We start from the raw sequence: 25,503 nt of genomic DNA on the forward strand, positions 1-25,503 counted from the left end.
AACACATTTCTTTTTCAAATCAGATTATATGTTACAATCAATGACTTGGTTAGCAGATGATTTATTATGGATTACATGTCATATTATAAAAGAGACACTTGGTTTACAGTGTGACAAGAATTAATGAGAAAAGGGAAGTGAGAAATTAATTTATTTAGTAAAAGCAACCACTTTCAATCATCCATCCATTTCTCAGTTTAATCCACTGTCCTGGTCCTAGAACAAAAGATGTGGACTGGCGACACTTCTGCAGCCTGCAATTCGTAGAGATTCAGAGGCTGTGGGTGTCCAGATTGAACCCAGGGGACTGACCATCTGCTCAGTGGTCCTCAGTAGGGCGACACAAGGTCCCCTCTTCAGCGTATTTCTAAAGGAGCTCATTAACTGAAATGCTTCCCATTATGCATGCTGGACCCTGAGGCACCATTTTTGCTTAGCTGGACCTAAACTTGCATCCTGCATGTGGCCAAAACAGGCACCCTGAGTGTGACGTGCACTGTAACTCTAAACTGAGTGACACATGACACTTGCCACCACAGCTCTAAGTTAATGACGCAATCTATGAGATATTCAGAGTGGTAGTGGTAGTAAGTATATTAGTGTAATGCCTTGTCAGTGTATTTAATTAGTTATTAGTAATTAGGGCTGCAACTAATGATTATCTTTACTCTTGATTAATCCGCTGATAATTCCCTGGATTAATACATTTATAATTGCAGTATATGCAGTGTGAGAAACAGGATGCAAATTGACTTTTTTGTCCACTTGCAAATTTTATCAGCATTTTGCAAGTGGCTGGTGCTAATTCTGTGCCCTAAAAAAACATGCAAAAAAAAATCTCAATGTGACATCATCAAATTTGTTTTTTTTCCTAGCCAACACTCAGCCAATATATTCACCTCACTATGATATATCAGACAGACAAGCAGAAAAGCCTCACAATTGAGAAGCTGGAACTAGACAAAGTTTGGCTAAAATTTTGGCTCAAAAACATAATAATTTAAATGATTATTTGATTATAAAAGTTATTATTGTATTTTTTTCTAGTCTCACAGAGCTGACTTTTTTTTAACTCATGTTTGCTTACTTTTGTAAATTTCAATTGAAGAAAAGTCTAATTACTAATTCTTGACTAACTGGAAAAATCAAATGCTTTTCAACGGTGCTTGCCACAGTTTTTGAATCAAACTTTTAAAGAAAAAGAAAGAACTGAAATCAGATTTACTCACGATATTCTGTTGACAACAGCATCTTCATCCTCATGGTCATCTTTAAGAGAAACCAAACCAGTTCAGTCACAAGGTGGTTAGAGTGTGAACTCTCCAGCAGTATACGGTCCACATTTCATATCTTACTTCAAACAGTACTTGGAGGAACACAGTTTGAGCCACACTTTTTATTTGAGACACACTGATGTATCTGTTGTCAAGTCAAATATCTGATATTTTCTTCACACCAATATAAGCCAAAACTAATAAGAATTACTGTAAGAGAGTTGGAGCAAATACTAAAGCAAAACAGCTTCAGCATTTCAAATGCCTATCTTAAGGGAACCATGATAGTTTTATTCCACTACTAATTTGAGGAACAGGGTTTCTGCAGGTCTCAACAATATAAATTTAAGACTTTCTATGACCTTTTTAGCACAATTATGAATGCAATTTAAGGCATATTTTACATCCAAACCGGCAAAAAATAAATAAATAAATAAAACTATCAGTGCAATTAAAACAAATTTTCCAAAAAGCACATTTAAAATCTGCACTTAAGTTAGTGCAACTCAAAGTAAAGTAAAGCAATTATCAATTCAGTTGATTTGAAGTCAAAATCATATTTAAGACATTTTAAGGCCTAAAAAAATCACATTCAAAATCAAGTTTAATATTCTTTAGGGACCTGCAGAAACCCTGGACTTAATCCTTAACCTCAGTTGTGAAATTGGATGTCAGAAAATAACATGATACATGTAATAATCATATTCATTACAGCAGATATATTAGTCCATCTCTTAAAATTCTTATTTTTAAAACAAACAAACTACTATTTGACAGTAACAGATAAAACAGTATGTAAGAAAGAAGAGCATGATCTAATAATAACCAACAAATGTAAAACAGTACAAAGTGTTCTCAAATAAGATGTACCGAATAGTGATAGTAATGTCACTTTGTAATTCACATGTCCTTTCTACTGTAAGTGAAAGATTAGGCTTGCAAACCACTACGTGTGAGGAAAAGAGCAGCCTAGATTTCTACTGTACAAAACTCCAGAAGGGATTTCTGGTACAAAGTGGTCTACTTTCAAAATGAGACAAGGGAAGCCTAGGTGACCTGGACAAACTAAATTTGTCCTGGGAAAATGGGATACAGTTCCTAATGTCTGCCTGGGCCTTTCCTCACTGTTTTCTCCTTTATAACTCGGTCAGATTTTTAACTTCAGTCACATCTGCCTGCTGTAGCTCAAATGCTGTGTCAGAGATGCTACAGAAGAAACGTCCTCCTGTTAAAGATCGCATTGAAATTCAATTCATTGTTTGAATAATCCTTCGCCATGACATGTTTTCTCATTAACCTGTCCTTGTTACTGTCGTATTATATATAGTGACTAAGTATTCATTTTGACACAGCCCTAAAAGCAATTTTGGGTGGACACAGTTTACTCTGAGATGACAATAGCAGATTACTCTACAGGCGTGGTATCTCAAGTATACACCTAAAGCCTTCTTGGCTGTGACTTCCTTTCAGTCTAAACACAAAGAAGGGCTCTGTGTGTGAGCAAACACAGCATAACCAGATAGACAGACTTACTTCTACAATGTTTGCTGTGAAAATGGGTCCACTGTCAACATATATCTGCTGTCTGTTACAGATGCTGTAAATTGAGTCACATGTCAATGTCTCCATTCCCATGGAGTGCGAGTTCAGATTTTTCACTTACCGCTCTTCCTCTTGTATCTGGTTATGATGCAGTACGACACAATGTAGAGGACTGCAAACAGGAGGAAGCAAATCTGAAATGACAACATAAGAATCTTAGTCCAGGATTTACTATGACTGTAGATGAATCAGCACATTAGCAAGCAGTTATCAACAGTATAGCCAGCAGATTTCAAATTTCTCCACTCACTGTTATTGTATGGCCTAACTGACGATAGGATTGTTAAACTTTACTGAACATTTTATGACCATGTTATATAAACTGTAGTCAGATTATACATTAAAGGATGCACGACTTCACTTCAGTAAAGCCCACACTGCGTTATACAATACCACTCTAAATGTACAGAGCAGACATGATGTGATAACCTGATGAGAAATACAGCTGGGCGCCTGGGTCATGTGAGAATACGGACGCCTCAGTGTTTACCCATGAACACCCACCTATATTCAATCAAATACAGTACAAAGACAAAATATTTAATGTTCATACTGGTCAACTTTATTGTTTTTTGTAAATATATACTCATTCTGAATTTGATGCCTCAAGCAAGGATGGGTAAAGGTTCACCGGTTTGTGAACTACAAGGAAAATAGTCCATCGGTTTAAGAGCAACTTTTCTTCTGGCATGTTTTTAAATATACTTTATAAATATAACCATCTCTGCATTTTGACAGACAGGTTGTTCCTCTTCTCATTTACTTTATTATGTAGAAACAGCCAAAGGGAGGTAGACAGAGGGGATTACATGCAGCAAAGGGCAGCAGAATGAAATCAAACCTGGGCCACTGCAGAAGGCACCCTAGTTGCACACTGCTTGTGCAAGAGCAGGTAAGCGACATTTGTTGTCCTGCCAAAAAACCAAGCATCTGTCCACACTGGCTGATCTGCCTTATTAGAGACCATCGAACAAACTATTTAGGACAAACATCAGCTGATAATGATCAGTGGCTGATCAATTTGAGCACCCTTAATCTTCATTATGAACGAACCTCTCAGTTGTTTTCTTGGTTAAATAATAATCTAAATAATAATAATAATCATTTGTGTCAGAATTAGCTAAAAATGCCCATCACAAGTTTCTTGAGCCCGTGGTTCTGTACAAAATATCTTGCTTTGTCCTTACAATAGTCCAGAACCAGTGTTTTTTCTCCATTTTTGCTGAAATCATTTAACCTAAACAATTACCTGAGTTGCAAAACAGTTAAAACAGCCAACAAATAATCAAATAATCTTTTCAGCTCTAACAGTTTTAACTGTAATAGTACATTATGTGAATCCATACAGTGCAGAGTTCAGAGTACAGAGTGAACACAGACTTGCCCACTCAAATCTGTCAATTTCCTCCCACACTCCAATATAGTGAGATATAAACTGGATCACTAGTATGTAAACGAAAATGTTTGCCATCAGAAAATAACTGTATATTAGTTTTAGGCCTGGTTAAGTGTTTAAAATGAGGAAAACAACATAATTCCTGCACATATTGCACAAATCATTAGCTGCTAAGCAGTATCATTCAACATGAACCATTTATTTTAAGAACAAACGTGAGCAATGCATCATTGTTTTCCAACATCTGACAATACTAATTAGGCCAACACTGTATGCAAAGTGGTCCAGAAATTACATGCATGCAATTTATTAGGTAACCACGGCCTCAGAACAAGCTGGATGGTCTTACAGATAGATCACATTCCACATTCCTCCCTTCTACTGTGACAGTGACCGGGACATAACTAATGTTAGAGCTCCCACTTCAGCACTTTGCCCCCTGTCAACATTGCACAACTCATCATGGCCAAGCTGGGATTATGAGATGACTCAGCCAGACACCGGGCAGACCGTGTTTCAGACAAACAAACTGGCATAAAAAGAAATTCCAAACCTCCACTGTCAATCCGGAAGGTAGTACATGGTGTTATATCATATTGCAGCTGTAGCAAAAAGTGTTTTCTTATCAACTGCAGTCCACCTCCAAATGAAAGACAGCAGATAGCTGATTTACAAGCTACAAGCTCTGTGGTGACAGAGTCTCAAGCCAAACCATGTCTGCAAAGGGGCAAGCCCAGAATAATACAGGATCAGGTGCACAGAGCTGATAAACTGACACAGACCCAAAGATACAACAGTTTGGAGAGAGATAATGACAAGTTACTAACAGATGAGTGACTGCCATTGCCACTAGCAAAGTTATCACTCTGTTTTCCCTAAACAAATACAGAGTATTGCTGTAAGCAGTGGAAAAGGAGTGGGTAATAACAAGTCAGGCTTCTCACAAGCAGTTTGCAAGTATCACCAACCAACTTGGGAACAGTATTTCACACATTTATGATAAATGAACTCAAGCTGGAGGTGACGGAGAGTAATTGCATTTCTTCTAACAAAGCATCCCGCAGTTCCTCCAAGCAGATGAACCAGTCAGTATGTTTACATGCATTGTAGTAATGTCACTATTGGTGGTAAGGAGTTCAGAGGCATCAACATATAAATGGGTTTTTGCAGTTTAAGACATTAAAATTAAAATGATAAACTAGGGATGTAATTATCTTAAAAACTCAAGGTATGACAATACCAAAATGAAAAGCCCACAGTACAATAATTATTGCAATATTAATATACAAAGAAAAAAATGACAACTAAAAAAAAAATGTTGAAAAAATTTGATATTTGATATGAGATATTGAATATATTCTTACATCCCTATGATTAACAGACATTTTTTTGCAGAGGAAAACATTAGTATTAAAGATGACATGGATAGGAAGAGTAATGTGATAATGTCAGTAAGTGATGTTGTAAAGTCTGTTAGAAGTACACATTATATTGTCTTCTAGTGGTAATAATAATTTGAACTAACCCACTAAACAAGTTGAGATGTTAAGAACAGGAAAAACTTCACCATTTGTTCAACACAGTGCATTTCTGTTTACAAAAGCATGTGAAAGTCACATAATGCTGTTATAGCCTTGCTTGGAGGTGGTAGTGGAAAATGTAATTACTGACCAAACCACATGCAAGCTAGTGACAAATTTTCCTGTGCTAACCTGCTCACTGTAACATGGTTTTCAATGCATTCTTCAGTAATTCTTTACAGTAGTAGGCTATTATGGAAGAAACACTTTCCCACACTTCAGGTCTAATAAGAGTAGCATCCTCTCAACAGGTCATCATGTTTATGAACTTGAAACTTAGCCCAGAGTAACCTTGGCTGCAAAATAAGCACGTACAACATTAAATATCATTTGATGCCTGTAGAAATCAATCCATAAGCTGACTCACCCTGGACATCAAGGTTAAATGATAGTATCATTACAGTATCATGCAAAGAGATCATACATGGTACAGAAAGTTGATATGTGATACTGAGAAGGTACTTAGGACAAAATGTGAAAGCTAAAGATGAGATATTAAGCTTGCTTCGTGCTGAGACATTTGATAGTCTTTATATTCCAGACTTGTCTATCAGGAATAATCAAAAAGACCCACACCAGATTAAGTGTCCCCTCATGAACTTTCTCAAGGCGTCTGGCTAGACATCAAGGCACTCTAAAATCAACGTGGTTCATGGCACCGAAAGATAATAAGCGATAGGAATTTTCAAGGACCCAGTGACAGCTATGTGTAGGGATACACCATTAATCGAAAATATTGGAGAAATCAAAATATGGCCAAGAGGAATATCCAAATCACAGAAGCTGCCAGTGGTGCTGAAGAGTTGCCCTCATCGTGTTCTCTGGATGTAAAAAACATGTATGGTACAAACCCTGACAAATATCACATGATGATGGGTTTTTTTTTATTATTATTTTCTTGGGGCATTTTTGCCATTGTTTGCTAGGGACAGCTGAAGACACAACAGGAAAGGGGGCACAGAGAGAGGGGACAACATGCAGCAAATGGGCCGGAGGCAGGATTCAAACCCCTGCCGCTGCAAAGGACCAACGGCCTCAGCACATGGGATGCACACTCTACCAACTGAGCTACAGGGGGCACCCCCATTATCACGATTTTAATGGTTTTTAAGGTTTTTTTTTAGTTGAAAAGGGGATTGTAATGCAATCATGTATCCCACTACTCATGAATCATATCACAGTCGAAACATCTCTCACTATGATTTTTTGTTAAAGTAAAGTTGCATTGGGGAAACAAGACAAAAACATAACTTCTTACATATAATATTACACTGCAAACTAAGGACTTTGACACAAATACTATGGCACAAATAAGGCCCCCTTTCTAAAACAAACTCTGGTTTTATAATCATCCAACCAGAAAACCCCATCAAACCCCAACATTAACTCAAAAGCATAAACCATAAATCATTATGACAAGCAACAAAACATTAAATAGACGTTTTTGCCTTGAGCACTGTAGACAGCAGGGCACAAAATTAGCACCAACCAAAGTGCCTGGTAGACTGGCTTCACTCACCAGACAAAAAACAACCATAATCTATTGTGCCTGGTAAAATTTTAACATTCACTAGCCTCTTGGACAGGACAATGTTAGTTATGTTTTTTACTGTACCATTCACCAAAAGTAAAGTTGCAGTGGGGGAACATAACTTCTTCCATTGGATCTTAGTCGTGTTAGAGACTGTATGATCTTAAATTAGGTCTGCGACAAACATCAACATAACATATTTCTTAAGGCTTATGAATCTACAATGTAGCTAACATGTTTTGGAAAATAAAAGACAAATAAAACATAAAAAATAAAGATGTCACCTCTCTTATTCAGGGACACTGAATTAATGAGTCTGGACATTTTGTTCATGTCCTAATTAGCAAGATCTTTCAAGTGAATCGTGTGCATATTTAATTTAATCTGTTTCAATAAACCATACAACAGCTTAGTTATACTACTGTAGTTAATCAACTGGTTAATGTTAGCTAACGTGGACATAAGCTATCTTTAATTAGCGTGTCCACACAATGTTTTTAATTTAAACTGGATTTGGTAAATAACTTAAGAGGATATAAAATAGGGCAGTTTTGGGTGCACCATGAACTGAACTATTGTTAACAAGCTTTGTTATTTCTGCCGCGTCAAACTGACAGATGAAGCTAACGTTAGCAGCCGTTAACGTCACTGTGCAGTAGAGGACGTTGTTAGCCTGCTAGCCTCGACTAGCCGCTCCGTACATTACTTACGATGTACTCTCGAACTTGGCTGTGGAAATTCTGCTCTCTGATAGTAACATCGTCTTCTTCCATTCTTCATATTGCAAATACAAAAAAGCTACAGACTCACTACATGCTAGCTTGTACAACTGGCAACAACAGGGACAACTCCAGCGACTTCCCTCCCCTGCAAAAATCGCTCAGTCTGGTTAAAAGACAGTTTACATCGAAGGAAAACCGCTCCGTGCTGAAAAAACGCCCCAAAATAAAGTACGTCATCACCATGCGTCGGTTTTTGGTTGCGGAATCCCAGAACCACGAAAGATCTCGCGAGAGATATCATCTCAACATAAACAATGAAGTTTCCCTAACTCTAACCATGTGTTTTTTTCCCTTGAAGCATAAATAGATCTTAACCATAGCGCTGTCACATTATAAAGCATAATTAGTGCGTACAACGAGCACAACGAATGAACGACCCCTACAAATCTCGCGAGAGTTTCGCAAACTAGGGTTCCCTTCTAGACATAACGTGTGCCCTGGAAAGGAATGGTCACATGTTCGTGGGTCATATCAACAAAATTGTCCTCATGGAGATACATGTGCAAATCCACGGTGACAATTTATGTGTTATAATCGGCAAGTAAGCGTTTTCATTCTGTTATTTCTGTGTATCCTGTTGTTAAAAAGCCTGTGTAGCTGAATAGCATTAGCTTGTTAGCTAAGCTAAACGTTTTGAAAGAAGGGTAGCCAGTTGAACATATCTACCTCATCGTCAATATCGTGAGTTTAATTTGTAGAGATGAAGGAAAAATGGAAGCAGAAAAGCAAAAAGAAGAGGGGAAATGAAGTGTTACAGAAGTACATGGTGGCCGTGGATGAGTTTATTAAAAGCAAAAGTGGCAATGAAGAAGAGGAGAATGACCACGGCTTGAGATTTGTTAAAAAGAAAAGCAGAAAGGAGCTGCGCAAAGAAAAAAGAAAAATGAAAAAAGCCAAAATGAAAAGTCATTATGAGGGTAAAAAGACTATCAGTTCAGCCCTCGATGATGCTAAAAACTCGGGGATGCCAGCTGATAAACAACAACAACAGCAGAAGAAGAAAATGGAGAAAGTAAAGAAAGAAGCGTCAGAAGCACGGTCAAGCAATTCCACAAGTGCTCCTACAGAGAAATCAGACAAGTCTAAAACTCCACCATCTTCCAAGAAGGGCAAGAAAATCAGTAAGCTTCAAGAATCAAGGAAAAAGGCATTGCTGGAGGCGAATGAAGATGAGGACAGAGAAATAAAGAAATTAGAGCGGTGCTTAGGACTAAACAAGAGAAAAAACAAGAAAAGTCTCCCTCAGTCTTTTGTGGCTGATGGACTTGACTACATCCTTGGTATGCTTGACTCTGGCTCGTCGGCTGCAGGGATATATGATGATGATGATGACGACATGGACATGGCCAAGGAGAACTTTGAAAAGCTTGATGAGAATGACTCTGAAGTGTCAGATGAGGAATCTGGAGATGAGATGGCAAGTGACAACAGTGATGAAGATATCGGTTCATTAGATGATGAAAATGAGCTGAAGGAGGATGATGATGATGATGAAATGGTTGATGAGGAGGAGGAGGAAGCAGAGGATGAGGAAATGGAGGATGACCTGGATGAGGATGATGATGCAGCTGACTCAGATGATGAAAATAAAGGGGAGGCAGAGGAAGAAGAAGCAGACACTTCTGACATAAAGACATCAGGTTCAAAGTCAGACACTGTGAGTTCAGAAATATGTTTATTATTGTCATATTATTGATCTGGTATGCTGTATAATGGATTTAATTGTAATCTTCTGATATCCAGGTCAACTCTTCAGTGGGTAAATATGTGCCACCACACTTGAGAAATGCAGGAGATGATAAGCGCAAAGCAGAGCTTGAAAAGCTGAAGAGGAATGTGAAAGGCCTAGTGAACAGGTAACTGTCTTACCAAAACACTAAAAAAAACAAATTTTCTCTCTTACAAATCAAAAGTTGTACTAATAAGCAATAAAACACAGCCTTGCTCTCAGGGGTACACCAAAGGAAGTGCATTTATTCTAGAGTCAAAGTCAAAATCCTACCCCCTTTTGTTCTATATATTAATATATACCAATAAGAGGTTATTTCTGGATTTTATTGTGTCTGTCCGCCTAACTTCATCTTAATGTGGAAACAGATACCCTCTCTGTTGTGTTTCCAAGTGGCATTATTGTTCATGCAGCTGTTGGAAAGACAACACCTGTATGCCTTTCCATTTTCTCAGAGCCTAAATTTGGAAATGAGAGAGAAGAAAGAGGCATGCTCACTGAGAGGTCAATTGAACACTATTGAAATGATGTGCATTGCATAACAATACAACAACTTACGACGCACGTAGCGCTATGAAGGCTTTGGGAAACGGGGCCCTGATAAATTGTTATTGGGGTCTCCTGTGGGATTACACCAACCAATGCAATCCATGGGTTAGGATCAATAACCTTATTACATATATATGAAAATGGATTAAATAAAGCTGCCCAAAATGGCGTCAGTTTGGGAAATAAACAAAACATGTGACTGAGGCTAGTAGTGTCTCGTCTGCACCTAATGCAGGTTGGATGTAAACAAGAGTAGACTTTGACTAATTGACTGGCAAATGGATGAAACCTGTGAAGAACCTTAAACTGTATGAAAGAAAGATATAGACTGCATGAATTCTTAATTGTCACTGTGTCACAATAACACCTGACTTCTGAGTTGTGTCTTGAGTTTGCTCTTTGGTATTCCTTTAAAAGTAGTAATAAATCCATTTTCTAACTTCTACAGGCTCAGCGAGCCTAACATGGCGTCCATCAGTGGTCAGCTGGAGGAGCTGTACATGAGCTGCAGCAGGAAAGACATGAACGACACCCTAACAGAGGTGCTACTAGCAGCCTGTGTCACCCCGGCCCTGATGCCTGACAGACTGCTGATGGAGCACGTCCTGCTTGTCAGCGTCCTCCATCACACTGTCGGGTTGGAGGTAAACACACCCACTTTAATCCTTTCTTTGAATCTGTAAACCTGTGATCGATGTAAACAAAGACTGTTACGTAGGTAATGTCTGCAAAATGGATCTTAATTAAACAGGTGTTACTTCCTGGAGGTATTTCCATTCAAAGTTCTCAGTTCATTGTCTCGTCCACTGACAAGAGTCAGGAGGCTTTTGGTTTTCCCAGCCTGTGCGTGAGAAATAGTAACCACTGACCTGAGAATCATCAGCTCTTGGATTATTCATTGGAGGCTTTTTTCAAAGGGATTAGCTGCTTCAGCACATCTCCACTGTAAGCTAATACTCATTTAATGAATTGGAAAGTGATATCTAACACCTGGGTTTCCTTTGATTAAGATGTAATAGGATTGTTATCTCTCGCCTGTATTGGCTCTCTGTCCCATGAATGACCTAAGACAGGATCATTAGTCAAATTAGTCTCAATCTACAGTTGTTTTTCACTGCTTGAGGGATCTGTGTGATCATTTAAGGAAAAGTTTATACTATTAAAACTAAATTTATTGCTGAAATGTGGGGACAGAGCAGCTATCCATTAGATTCAACATTGACTGTTGTAGTTCTGTCTGTTATGGAGTTTTATAATACAGGCAGTCATTTTGAGATGCTGTTATTATGTATTTGACTTGAACTGTGGAAACCTGTTTTATTGAACCATTATTTATCATATGTCATGGTCCATATAACATGAATCAACCTTCTGTGCTGTGCCCTTCTGATCGTTTTCCAGGTCGGAGCCCATTTTCTCGAGACAGTTGTGCGAAAGTTTGACGAACTGTACAAGAACCCAGTCGAGGGCAAGGAGTGCGACAACCTGATCGCCATCGTCGGTCACCTCTATAACTTCCAGGTGGTGCATTCTGGCCTCATCTTCGACATCCTGAAACTTTTGGTTGGAGCCTTTACAGAGAAGGACGTCGAGCTGGTATTGTTTGTGCTGAGGAATGTCGGCTTCGGCCTGAGAAAGGACGATGCTCTGGCCCTCAAGGAGCTCATCTCTGAAGGCCAACGCAAGGCCAGTGACATGGGGGCGAAGTTTCAGGATCAGACCAGGGTAGGGCAAAACTGGACTTTATTAACTTGCTACAGCATTGTGTGATTTCTCAGGTTTTTTTTTTTTTTTATCAATTTCAGAAGCTTCTCTTACTTAAATTTATGTGCACACATGTTCTCAGGTGCGTTTCATGCTGGAGACCATGCTGGCTTTGAAGAACAACGATATGAGGAAGATCCCAGGCTACGATCCAGAGCCTGTGGAGAGGCTGAGGAAATTACAGAGGTCTCTGGTGAGTGATTTCTACAACATGAATATGAGGACTGAAAAAAAAATCATGATTATTTTGACAAATATAGGGAATACAATATGATTTGTATTCTAATGAGAATTAGAGTTTTATCATATTTAAATATGCTAAATACAGACTTCTCGATGTATATACCAATACGTTACAAAAAGACAAAACAAAACAATACAAAAACACACTGAACAACCCCTTTAAAAGAATAATGCATTAAATAATAATTTTTGCATTAAATCTATGCCAAACAGGCATATTCCCTTACATCAGAAGAATGTGATTTGTAAGCATCTCTTCAGCATCACAAAGCTTCATTTATTATAGTATATAGTGACAAATTAGACCTTTCTCAAAAAATTGCAGCTCATATGATTTTTATATTTCACTTGACTGTATTGCAATAATTGTTGATTCCTAAAGACCATATTTTATTTCAGATATTTGTATTTGCTGACATAAGTGAAAATAGATTTAGTCTTTTAGTTTGTGGCTTCTGGGCACTAATTCGATTCACCAAACAAATCATTTCTTTTCCATTTTCATTGTAACCCCCACTTGTACCACCAGGTGGCAGCAGAGTATCACCTAAACACGCCCAGAGTCCAGATTGTTACTGGTGCTTTCTTGACCATCAGTGTGGCTGTTTTTATAGTTGTCCACTTTAGCATTGCTAATTAAGTGTTCTGGTGTTTGCCTCTTAAGTGCACTTCTGGCTAATTCAAGGTACAAGGTTAATTTATTTATCTTTATACAACACAGTCTTTTTTATGTATTTGTTGTTCCCATTTTGCTACTCACAAAAATCAATGTTAAATTTGATTGCAGTAGATTGGCTGAATAAATAAAAATAATTCTGGGTCACTGTGTTCCTCAGATCAACCGGAGCGCAGGAGGCAGCGACATGAAACTGAGGGTCTCTTTGGACAACCTCCTGGCAGCAGAGCAGGTCGGCCGCTGGTGGATCGTCGGCTCCTCGTGGAGCGGAGCGCCCATGATCAGCAAACAAGGGGACGCAACCTCAAAACAGAGTGTTGCTGAAGGACAGGTAAAGAACCGCGACTGCAGAAGACACCAGCAGTGTGGCAGAGTACGCCTTTACAGTGGGCATCTTTTGATGTAAAAGGTTTAAGCCTTATTGAACTGACCGAGTCACATTTTGTATTAGTTGCAGTATTTTTTTAGTATTTGCAATATTGTATTTAGTTGATTTGATATTTGATTTGAGCAATTTATCATCTCCTAATTATATTTTTTGTTGATTTAGAATAAAACCAGTTTGAAAGTAAATATTTTGCCATTTAACATCAGTGATCCTTCATCTGAATTACATTTGTTTGTACATAATCAGTAGGCTACAGTGTAAATTAAAGCTTAAGAGAGAGGCTGCCATTATTGGTCAATCCAAATTATTTTAGTTTTGTGATCCTGTGCACTTATTCCTTGTTCAGATAGTACATCATTTAAATGCAAATTTAGCCTCATTTAATCTGTTTTATTTGCTCTTTGTTTCTTGTGTTCATGCAACATTTTACATTTGAGAACATTGTCTTGTCTTTTGTTAAATGACAAAAGACTTTTTATATTTGCTAAATTTAGGTATTGAAAAAAATCTTGTTGTTATTTTTCATTAATATTCAGATAGGTTGGCACTTGAAGATTGTCTTCAGCCTCAGCAGCATTTCTCATTTAACTGTAAATTTTTTTTTTGTTTGTTTTAGTTTAGTGCCAAAGTCTTGGAGCTGGCCAGGAAACAGAGGATGAACACGGACGTCAGAAGAAACATCTTCTGTGTGATCATGACCAGTGAAGATTACATGGATGCATTCGAAAAACTGCTCAGGTTTGTCAGCACTCACTTCTGCCGTGAGCCTGTATATCAAGTTGGTTGACCAAAGAAGGAAATGAGACAGGAATTATTTCAGTATTTTAAAGGAGTCCAGCTGTACGGTTGATTATTTAAAGCCTTGCATTTGCTCTGTGTGAAGGATGGGCCTTAAGGACAAGCAGGAGAGAGAGATCGTTCATGTTCTGATGGACTGCTGCCTGCAAGAGAAAACCTTCAACGCCTATTATGCCGTACTGGGAGAGAAGTTCTGCTCCCAAGATCGCCGTTTCCAGGTAAAACCCTTCACCTTGATGACTGAGACACATGTTTACAGTCAGATTAGTACATACAATGAACAGTCTTTCTCCTAGACAGTTGTTTGATGCATGAAACCCATGAAATTGTTATTTTGCCAACTATTTTATTAATTGATTAATTGTTTTAGTCATTTTTCAAGTAAAAATGACAACTGTTGGATCCAGCTTCAACTTCATAAATGCAAGGATTTTCTGCTTTTCTTTGTCTATATTTAATATTTAATAGACTAAATGAGTCGTGAAAATAATCTGCAGATTAATCAACAATGAAAATAAACATTAGTTGCCACTGTAGTAAATAAAAAGTAGTAAGTAAAAAAAGGAATGTAACCCTGCTGTTTGTTAGTACCATCTCATTACTCCTTTGTAACTAAATTGCAGGACTATTTAAAAATATATTACTGCTTATCCACTGTGTGCTTTATATTTTGATTTAATGTTTGTATGCTGATTATTTTCCTGATTTATTGTTTACTCTATAAAAGTGAGAAAACTGTGAAAAATGCTCAAGCCCAAGATGATGCTGCTGTTTTGTCCGACTAATACTCCCAAACCTGAGACAAGCAGCCAATCCTTTTTTTCCAATTTGAAGACGTCAGTTTTGGCGCTGGGAAATTGTGATGATAATTTTTCACTTTTCTGACGTTTTGTAGACTAAACTATGAATCGATCGAAGAGGCCAGTTTTCTGCATATGTCTTAATGGGAAAATAAGAGGAGTTATCTGCCAGATGTGTGTGTGTGACCACCCAGTGTCTTAAACTGTGTGTGACCTGGCCTGTGGTTCACCTCTACAGTGTGGGAGCCTCTCACACCTCTCACCTCTGATATTATTTGACTCTAACTGTGACTACAAACAATGGGCGTGAGACCACACTTCCTACTTGGCTGCCATGTAGGCCGCGGGTCCATATCAGAAACTGATGAACCATTGTCCTCATCAAAGAGCTCCAACCAGAGCTCGTGGGAATGTTTGCTTTTCACATGTAAGCTGGATCTGGATGAGAGGATTATCTATGCAGAGAAGTTGGTGTCTGTTGTTTGTAGTCAACTGTTTTTGGGAATCATCTGTGCAGATATATGCTCTTTTAATTTTATGTTGTGTTTTCTCCAAGATGACTTTCCAGTTCAGCCTATGGGACAAGTTCAGAGAGCTGTCCAACCTTCCCAGCAGCTCCTTTAACAACCTGGTCCAGCTGGTCGCCCGCTTCCTTCAGAGAAAGTGCCTCTCCCTCTCCATACTCAAAGTAAGTGACATGTCGTGTGTAGAAGCTTTCACTGTGTTTCATTTATATATTTCACATTATGAGTTGAATTGAATCTTAACCTGGTTGTTTTTCTGTGCAGGCGATAGAGTTCGGGGAACTAGATAAGCCCACAGTGCGCTTCTTGCGTCAGGTGCTGACCAAACTGCTAAAAGAAACTGAGCCAGAGGACCTTGCCAGCATATTTGGAAGGTGGGCTATATTGTGCAAATACACAGTTCTTAGAGGTTTGGAGATTTAAGCATGTGAATTAATGCATAGTAAGACACACGCAAAAACGCAAAAGCCATGCCAGCAGCTCTGTGAGGCTTTACGTAGGCACAGCGTTTGAGCTTAGTGCTAACATGCAACCTAAGATTATGCTAACATGATGACATTTAGCAGGTATAGTGTTTTATCATCTTAATTTAGCATGTTAGCAGGCTAACATTTGCTAATTACTAGGGGTCGACCAGTTATCTCTCAGATATTCAGCATTTTCACAGTAATCAGATTTTTTTTCTTCTCTTTTAAAGGAGAAATATCTATTTACTTGACTAAATCATAAAATTAACAAGTTGAAATACTTTATTAGACCTCAAATTAATGCTAAATGTTCACTAAATGACCTCCAACTCCAGATTGCGTATTTTCAGAGCAGTGGGCTTTTGTTGTCTGGATAACAGGCTGAACTTTAGATTCACAGACAACTGACAGCTGATCAACTTATAGTGTAGCACTCATCGTCACTTGTCAGTTTCGTAGTATAATGCTGCACTCGTTTAATGAATTTTATGGCAGTCCATCCTGTTGTTGTTGATACATTTCAATTTGGACTCAAACTGTCATCCATGTAGCCATGCAGTTTGCTGCTAACATGGCTAAAAAGTATATTGTAACATTTCAGCAGTGTTAGCTTCTACTAGCCAACACCTTGTAAAACGACTTCTCTTTACTGCTTCGCGCCATGTGAACGTCTGAAAATCAATGTCCCTCATTGTCTCCCGTCCACCAGGATCTCAGGAATTCCCAAGCTAGGAATGCTGCGGGAGGGCTTGAAGCTTTTCATCAGTCACTTCCTGCTGAAGAATGCCCAGTCACAGGGACCAGCTGAGCAAGCAGCGCTGCTGTCAGAGCGCGCCCAGGTCGCCACCAAAGCCATGGAGGCCAAAGAGGCCAAGCTCAAACTGTAAAACACACACCAGGAACCCGACAGACCTAGGTAACAAAACTGCAGAACAGAAGAACTATTGTGGGTGGGAATTGTCTCATCAAAACTTTTCTGGAGAGAAGAATAAATATGTTTTGATATTAAATTAATGTTTTTGCTGTGGAGTGACTTTGTACATAATTTTTTCCATGAAGATTTTTAAATCTGGAAGATACTGTCACTCTGCATATTATTTTAATGCAGCATATTTTGGTTCAGATTTATTACTCTGCAATAAATAACCGCAGATATACAGCAATACCTTGGATATTTCTTATTTAGGTCTACAACTAATGAATTCTCATCATCATTTAATTTGTTGATCATTTTCTCAATTAATTAATTAGTTGTTTGATTCTTATGTGGCATAAGATATTTTTGATCTTTTGTTTTTTCAAATTCTCCTTCCCAAAGCCCACAGCAACGTCCTCAAATATCTTGTTTTGTCCACAATCCAAACATATACAGTTTACTGGCGTAGAGGAGTAAAGACACAAGATTAATACCAAAGCTTCCCAAATACATCATCCATTATGGTGTTTGTACATTTGTTGCTTAAACAGGGACAGACTGTGCAGGCTCTGGAGTTTAACAACTGTTTATACAATTTAGTCGTAAGAAACTCAATAAATCAGATATTTCTGTCTAAATAGTTGTTTCCTTTGCAGAAAGAAACCATTTTCTCTCACATCTGATCTCATTTCTTCTGGCTTAATGTGTTTTTTCTGACACCGCCCTCATGGAGGCAGTCTACAGCAAGAGTTAATGTTGACTTCAGGCACCTGGAGCCATTCTTTCTGGGATTTACAGAGTCTATTTACACTGTTACACAAAATGAAGCGCATTATAATGAAGTCTGTCTCAGCCTTGCACACAACTGATTAGTGGATATCTGTATGTTGTTTCTTTTCTGTTGATATTTCCACTAAACGAGAGCAGTGAGTACAGAGAGGGGTCGACGGTGGTGTCGTTCATTCAGTGTTTACACGCCCTGATGAAATGACCCGGGGGCCTCAAGTCTAGCCTATTCTAGACAGCAGTATCTGCCCGCGTGGTTAGCATAGCAGAGTCATTCTGTTACATTTGATACTTGCTCTTATTAATTAGCTCCATCGGTGCGGCCTGTATCAATCTGAGTCTGGAGCAAGGCCCGAGGTCAGGAATGGGCCACCAAGGTCAACCAGAGGAAACGTCCTTCCCTAGTCCACAAATCACCCTGTAACCTCATATTGAGGGGGTTGTTTTAGCTGCACGTAACATTTAAGATGCTTATTTTGGTGACAAAGAGCACATACCTCAATTGCAACAAGGACAAATACATTTAGTTTTAGTTGTGGTGTTTTTATTGAGAAATAATGGTGACTAAAACTGGAGAGTTTGTCAGTTACAAGGTGGAGATAGTGGGATCAATAGGCCCACTGTGCAGTCCGTACACTGGCTATTGTCTGCAGCTGTGAGCCAGAGAGTTGCCATCGGCTTTACCAGGTGTACTCTGGTTGGGCTTGACCCTCAGCTGAACTTTGATTTAGTCTGCAAAAAGCTAAAGCAAACAGTTGAAGATAACCAAGAGATCCCTCAGTAATCCTGCTACAAATGGTGCATAATCAGTCAACCCCCCTGCTATGGTTTAACGCTGATGACTGCTGTGGAAACAATGACGAGTGTGGACTGTGTTTTCAGGAAAGCAACTGATGCATAGTGAAACCCCGTGTACAGGTGAGTTATTACACTCCCCACACATTTTAATCAAAATGTTACAAAATAAAAGATGAAGCTGAAAGATGGATGCCAACATCTTTGTTAATAAAACACCATAAATAAATATTTTTTGTTTGCGTAGGAAAATTAGACTGGTGGGATGTTTTGTTTGCATTTGAGGAAGTCTGAGAAAGAGCCCACAACCGATTTACATATGCGTCATACTAATAATTCCTCGTTATGAAGTTGTTGGGGTTTTGAACAAAACTCAGGTGTTATCGATGATACTGATCAACGTTCCTTTCCATTTAGTGTAACAACATTTCTATTAAGACATCACACACTATAGCAGCACCCCATTTTTTTTGTCCTGAATAAAACAAAACTTAGTATCATTAGTAACACCTGCATTAACTCCACTATTTCATATCAAAATAGCTGTAGTGTGAAAGGTCTGTTCTCAAATGAAGAATAAAAAAAAAACTTAACATAGTAAGAGTTTACACTCTTCGCTGCCCTACAAAAACTGCAGTGGAGAAAATAGTGTTTAAAGTTTTCAAGCTGACTGGGTAAATTGTAACAAGTGGATAGGATGTTATTCTTTTGTTTTGTCTTTTTGGGCTTATTATTTTGTCACAATAAATCAATAAATAAATATTGGCATTAACCTTTGGAAAAACAAATTTTGTTTTATGACCTTTCCATCTACAATATTTTACAATAAATTCCTTGAATTTTATCACGCTAGCTTGACTACACCAAACTATGAATTGCACTGGAGTCGAAAGCTTATGCGGCAGCCCTGCTAAGCTAATGTTAGGCTAGTTATCTTTTTATCAGGACTAATTTCACTGGCTATTTTCTCCATGACTGGATTTCTGTCATACTTATTTGGGATAACTAACTGATTAGCAAAGGTGATAGTTCATGGAAATAGATATAACAGTTAGCTAGTTTAACTGGTCTTAGTTGACTGTAGCTTTTAACTATGGTTTGTTGTAATTGCAACATTTTGTCTTTGATACATTTCTATGCAATATAAGTGTTAAATGGGAAAATAAAAGTCAACATGTCCAATTTGGTCTTAACTATATTTGTATAATATTGTTCAAATATTTTTAGAATTAAGTAATCCTACAATATTTTACAGTAATTCACTTGAATTAAATATAATTAATTAATTAACCTCAGTACATTTACTCAAGTGATCTGACAGTAGTTTGACCAAATCAAACTATTAATTCCACTAGATTCAAAAGTTCATATGGCAGCCACTCTGCTAAGCTAAGATTAGGCTAATTATGTTATAGCAGAACTAGTTTTGTATTTCAGTGGCTTAAAAAAACTGTTACAAGGGAAAATAAACTTCAACGTGTCAAATTTAACTACATTTTGACTGGATAAGGACTTACTGCATTTTGGCTCTGTACAGCTGTATGAGGCTAACAACAAATTTGTAGGGTGTTATTAAACTGTCTTTTTAAAATTTCACTGATTCAACAATTACAATATTTTATGAGCCGTTATTTTGGCTAAATGGGTTTAAAATTATTTAAGGCCTGAAAATGGAGCCTGATCAGCCAAGTTTTCACCCAACTGATAATTAATCAAAATATATGTATTTCTAGCAGTTCCAAGGCTTTTAGTCAAGGCTAGGTGTTGCCATCTCCAGCTAGCTTCAGGTGCTAACTTCGTTGAACATAGTTTTTATCTGTGTTTTGTTGTAACTGCACATTTAACATGTTGTTGTCTTTGAATTTATCCAGTATAGCTATGGCATAAAAAGTGTTAAATGGGAAAGTTAAAATTTGGTTATACTACATTTTGACTGAATATGGAGTTACTGCATTTTGGCTTTGCATGACAGCTTGGGGCAAACAACAAATTTATAGGCTATTATTTTAATCGTCCTTGTCAATTAACTAACCCCGCAATTTCAGTATTTTGTTAATTGTTGTTTAGGCAAAATGAGTTTAAAATGATTTGAGCCCTGAAAATGGTGCCTGAGAAGCCAAGTTGTCGCTCAACAAGCCGTTTAAAAGGTTTATTAATGCGAGCCCATTGCTAGTGTGGTGTGAAATGTTTCCTCCGTCTGACGGCCTACTCGCTGTTTGCTCTTACTGCACGTTTGCACAGATCCGACAGCGCTATTAACAGTAATTCCCATGACCCGACCTGTCAGAGCAAGGAGAAAAACACAAGCCTCTGTCCGCATCCCAGCTCCAACACTGACAGGGAATCGTAAATCATTAAGGGACAATATATATATATTTTAACAAAACCACAGGACTTGCGAAAAAAAAAATAACCAACTGATTTTTATATATAAAAACATTTTATTTCACATTGACGCTAAACAATAATTTAGCATGCACTGGAATATGACCATTTTATAAATACAGTATAGAAAAATAAACATAACATTTTTTTCCAGCGTGATTTGACTCACTGCGGAAGGATAACACCACAAAGAACAAAATAAGGTCAAAATAAGAGAAATGGCAGCGGAGTATTTACTGTAGTGTGAGCGATTATTGAATTATTATTGCTTACAAACTAAGCAGGGAAAGATTACAACGTCCTGAGCCAGTTTACAGCGTTTGCATATAAACCATGCATATGCCACAGTTTACCTATAGCCGAGTGTTGAATGCTGCTCTTATAACACATAAATCCCCTGCTTATTGCTTGTTTATGACACCAAGATCTGTTCTTGACCTAAATTTTATTCTTTTCATGACAAAAAAAATGCTGATTAATTCCATGGAGGTGATTTAGAGGTGGGATTACATGCATCTGCATTTTTATAGCGAAAATCCCCCCACACAGTCATTATAAATGGAGATCTCCACCTTCGCCTTCTCCTTCTCCAGCTTTAAGGCTGTGGACTTATGTCACTGGCATGATTCCTCTCGTCGTCTGAGGAGCAGTCTGACGAGTTGTACAGGAAATTGTCGCCCTCCTCGTCGTCACTGTCTCTAAAGTCTCGTATTCTGCCGTTTTTTGAGTCTGTCTTGCTGTTATAGTCCGACTGATCGAGTCCGTCAGATTTCTCCTGGCCGCTCTTGCCCCCTTTCTGCTTCTCGGCCTCCTGGGCGGCCTGCTCTTTGGCCTTCTTACTCCTCTTCCACTTCATGCGTCTGTTCTGGAACCAGATTTTAACCTGAGGAAAGGAAAAATAATTTAGTTTTATCGTTTCAGAGTTTATAAAGTAGGAGGCTGCCTGTGCGTAACTATGCGTAAAGATTGCGTAAAGGTTACCTGCTCATCTGACATTGACCTTTGCGGTGTTACAATTGCCCTACTCTGAAAACATGTTTTCAAAGTAGGGTTCGGGGACCAACAGGGGTCTGTGTCTGGCTGGGTCCCCAGCAAAAGTAGCAATAAAATATTATATTTGTTTACCACATTTTTGGAAGACAGGAAGGTAGTTTTATTTTTTTATTTTTTTTTAATTATTCTTGTTATAATTTATAATGATCCTGTTTTTATCATTTACTGAGTACGAAGACAGACTCTGTTATCTTCAAACCTAAAAAGTAATTTTTAAGAATTACTGAGAGGGTAAAATCCTCTCAAACTGTGGGTCTGGGCATCTATTATGGGGGTCCTTGACATTAAAAAGTGTGGGAACCAGGTCTAAAAATTGAATTAATCTTGTACACATTTTTAAATCCTTTGAATGAAATGAAAACAAAATATTCAAAGTGATGTGATTTTTTTTAAACTGGTGTGGAAGGAAAACTACTTCTGGACAATATCTAAAACCGTGAGGATTTTATCATAATCATTTTTCAGAAAATGAAATCCACCTAAAAGAAACAATACAAAAAACTTTGCGTGTCCTTTTTTGCCCTTTGAAACCTTTAAACAGGAAACATAATAAGATCTATTACCTGAGTTTCTGTCAGCATGAGGGACGTGGCCACTTCAAAGCGCTTCGGTCGTGACAGGTACTTATTCAGTTTGAACTGATGCTCCAGCTCCAGCAGCTGCTGACTTGTGAATGCAGTTCTTGGTCTTCTGCACTTGCCAAGCAAGTTGGACTGCGCCTGAGCTGCAAGAATGAAGAAAAACATGAATTCTATGCACCTTAAAAATTCATCTTTTTTCCAATAATTGCAGTCTAAGTATATAAATTAGTCCAAAAACCAACAGCCTGCTTATGGGTGATAATAAAATCAAAAACTTCAGTATGAATTTGGCAGCCCTCTGTAGTTATGGTGCAACAAAATATAATTTTCTACACTTCTGTGCTCCCTTGTTTTCACAACAAGGTCGTCCGCATATGAATATTTCCACAGAGAAGCTATTTGCCCCTCCGTTTTGACCAAATCTGTTAAAACGAGCAGAAACAAAAAGGCAGTATCTGGTGAGCAAATAGCATGTCGACTGTGGGTTTCACACTCCTCTGCTACTTTCCCACTGTCCATTATCTGTCCATTTTAGTTCCTCTTAGAAAAACCATCACTCCTTGACAGCCTCCTCATTCAAATCATCATAACATCTGAGGGATACTTGCTTTATTTTTAGGTAAAATAATATTTTCATGCCTTTCTATATACGAGTCTTAAGCACAGTTACAGAAGCAGCATCATGCAGGCCAACGTTATTATTTTTTGTGATGTTTATTAATAATATTATTTGCAAAATTCTAACTCTGACTTTTTGTGTATGAATCAAACAATTTTAGAACAGCCTGAGATAAACAAAAAGGCTTCATAATATTTTTTTATTCATTTGGAGTAAAAATGGCAGAAAATGCCAGACTATTCGGTAAAGAAAAGGCTACTTACAATTAAAGTCCGACATTTTGGGCAGCATCATCCCGGCCGTGGAGACCCGCAGCCAGTGGTCCAGCTGGAAGGTGCTGGCTGACAGTTTGATGGGATCGCTGGTGTGGTGGTGATGAGAGCCGTGTGGGTAAGAGTAGGACAGGGCAGGGTGTTGGCCTGTGAGGGCAGCAGCGGAGTAGGTGTACATGGGATGGCCGTAGAGAGCCTGTGCGGGGATCCCTGCGGTGCTCTGCGGATGTAATCCAACCATGCTGTGCGGACTGTTGAGGAAACCCGGTTTAGGAATCAGCCCGCAGGTGGAAATCCTCGGCGGAGACGGCGTCTCGGTGCGTAAAGACTCGGCGCTGGTGGTCAGCTCTGCGGCTGCAACGCTTCCAGACGTCGGGATGGAGGAGGAGGAGGACAGGGAGGTCACCAGCGCCAGCGGGGAGGTCTGCACCTTGGGTGTATCGACTGCTAAAAGCGCGTCAATGCGAAAGTTTTTGGATTTCTCCATTTGGGCCGCCGGTGCGCGTCCTTGTCGCCTCTGCTGCCGTAAACGAAGGAGAAGTCGGTGGCGGTGGTTTTCCCACCTCTCAAAAGTTATGATGTGGTCCGGAGTGTGAGAGAGGAGCTCCGTGTCACACTTAATCCCTGTCAGATGGAGCCGATTGGTGCAGCGAGCTGTAGGGGGCCGTCCCAAGCGTCACAGAGCCAACGACGCCTCTCTGCTCTAATCACTGTAGAGCACCGTGTTTGCTGCTTATTGCTTTCATTAAATATTGCTATTACAGGAAAATGACGCAAACGATTGAAATAAAAGCTTTAAGCTTTTTGATCAATAATAATTGGATGCTATTTTTATTTTTATATGTAAACATAAAGATTTGATCTTTTTAATATTAGAATTCAAATGTTTCCATAGCGAGTAAAGCAGGACTTTATTCGTTTTGAGTGTGATGCTCCTGCTGTGTATTTTGGGCATTAACTTTCTGTATACACCAACAATTTGATCAAGGTCAGACGGAGCAGCATGTGTAGGAACGTTTAATTAAGCATCTGCAGTCACAAACACTTCAAATACCCATCATTTACACAAATTTAATGAACAAATTCAAATTTACAGATTAAAAAAATGTATTAAAAAAATGCAATGTGTACAGATGATTTCCCTTCATTGTTTATACTGTAAGTCCAGAGTTGGATGATTTATCATGGAACTGTATGCCTCATGGATCATATGAGGATATGAGATGATTAGAGCAATGTGTTGTTCAAGTTCAACCTGTAAACTGAGAAAGAAATGTATTAATAACAAATAGGACCGAGGCCACAGGAGCAAGTGTAGACACGTTTTGTCAAACAGCTTCAGCAACAAAACCCCAGAATGTCCCTTTAAATATGTTTTTTTTTTTTTTTTAATAAATTCCAATTTTACAATCTTATTTATTTTTTTCTCGACGTAAACATGCAATGGGATGAGATGATGCCCTTAACTGTTTGTACTGTAAGTCCAGAATTGGATGATTTATCTTGGAACTGAAGCCTCATGGATCTTCTGGGATAAAAAAGACTTTATTGAAATAAACACGCTATCAATGCAGTGAAATCCAATGTCTCCACCTGGCCCTGTGAGTTCTTCTAAAATATAAAAATATAGCTATTAGAAAATACTTTAATAAATAAAAAAATAGGAAAGTATAAGAAACAGGATAAAAGTCAGTGCAGTTAAGTTTTAACTTGCAAACTGAAAAACAAAATATTGCATTAACCTTGTTTGGCTCGTTTTTACTCGATGAATTTTGATAGCGAATAAAATATAGTCCGAAAGCGTGCGTAAAAGTGAACATCTTGAGCCGAATCACCGTGTGAGGCCAACTGGGAAATTTAAGTAAAAGCCCTCCTTCTGTCGCTCTCCAAACCTGAAGGTGACAGACGCTCACTGGCCCGTATAATGGAGCTGTAGAACCAAATTGATTAACCCTCACTGCTTCTAACGTCATGTCCACAAACCTAGCTTTAT

At 38.4% G+C, this 25,503-nt stretch overlaps 3 protein-coding genes across 3 annotated transcripts in view; 1 reads left to right on the forward strand and 2 right to left on the reverse strand.

Annotated features, from left to right (window-relative positions):
- Window positions 1–8,307, reverse strand: part of lmbr1 (limb development membrane protein 1) — a 43,067-nt gene extending 34,760 nt beyond the window's left edge. The window contains exons 1-3 of the mRNA XM_084746932.1: window positions 8,094–8,307; window positions 2,938–3,010; window positions 1,230–1,269 (exon numbers count right to left, since the gene is read on the reverse strand). Coding sequence (XP_084603058.1) covers window positions 1,230–1,269; window positions 2,938–3,010; window positions 8,094–8,156 — 176 coding nt within the window. The 5' untranslated portion in view covers window positions 8,157–8,307. The remainder of the gene's footprint in view (window positions 1–1,229; window positions 1,270–2,937; window positions 3,011–8,093) is intronic.
- A 276-nt stretch (window positions 8,308–8,583) lies between these two features.
- On the forward strand, window positions 8,584–17,065 carry nom1 (nucleolar protein with MIF4G domain 1). Its single transcript, XM_084747670.1, has 11 exons — window positions 8,584–9,822; window positions 9,909–10,021; window positions 10,892–11,087; window positions 11,845–12,168; window positions 12,290–12,400; window positions 13,287–13,457; window positions 14,131–14,252; window positions 14,398–14,530; window positions 15,669–15,800; window positions 15,901–16,010; window positions 16,813–17,065. The coding sequence occupies exons 1-11, from the start codon at window positions 8,866–8,868 to the stop codon at window positions 16,988–16,990; spliced, it is 2,547 nt and encodes an 848-aa protein (XP_084603796.1). The 5' UTR covers window positions 8,584–8,865; the 3' UTR covers window positions 16,991–17,065.
- Window positions 17,066–21,018: 3,953 nt separating this feature from the next.
- Window positions 21,019–24,113, reverse strand: mnx1 (motor neuron and pancreas homeobox 1). Its single transcript, XM_084747153.1, has 3 exons — window positions 23,502–24,113; window positions 22,602–22,762; window positions 21,019–21,868 (listed from the first exon to the last, which is right to left on the reverse strand). Exons 1-3 carry the CDS (start codon window positions 23,995–23,997, stop codon window positions 21,581–21,583), a joined length of 945 nt encoding a protein of 314 aa, XP_084603279.1. The 5' UTR covers window positions 23,998–24,113; the 3' UTR covers window positions 21,019–21,580.
- Between the last annotated feature and the right edge of the window lie 1,390 nt (window positions 24,114–25,503).

Source organism: Lutjanus erythropterus, chromosome 21 (genome assembly GCF_056507025.1).
Source record: "Lutjanus erythropterus isolate fLutEry1 chromosome 21, fLutEry1.hap2, whole genome shotgun sequence".
NCBI lineage: Eukaryota > Metazoa > Chordata > Actinopteri > Lutjaniformes > Lutjanidae > Lutjanus > Lutjanus erythropterus.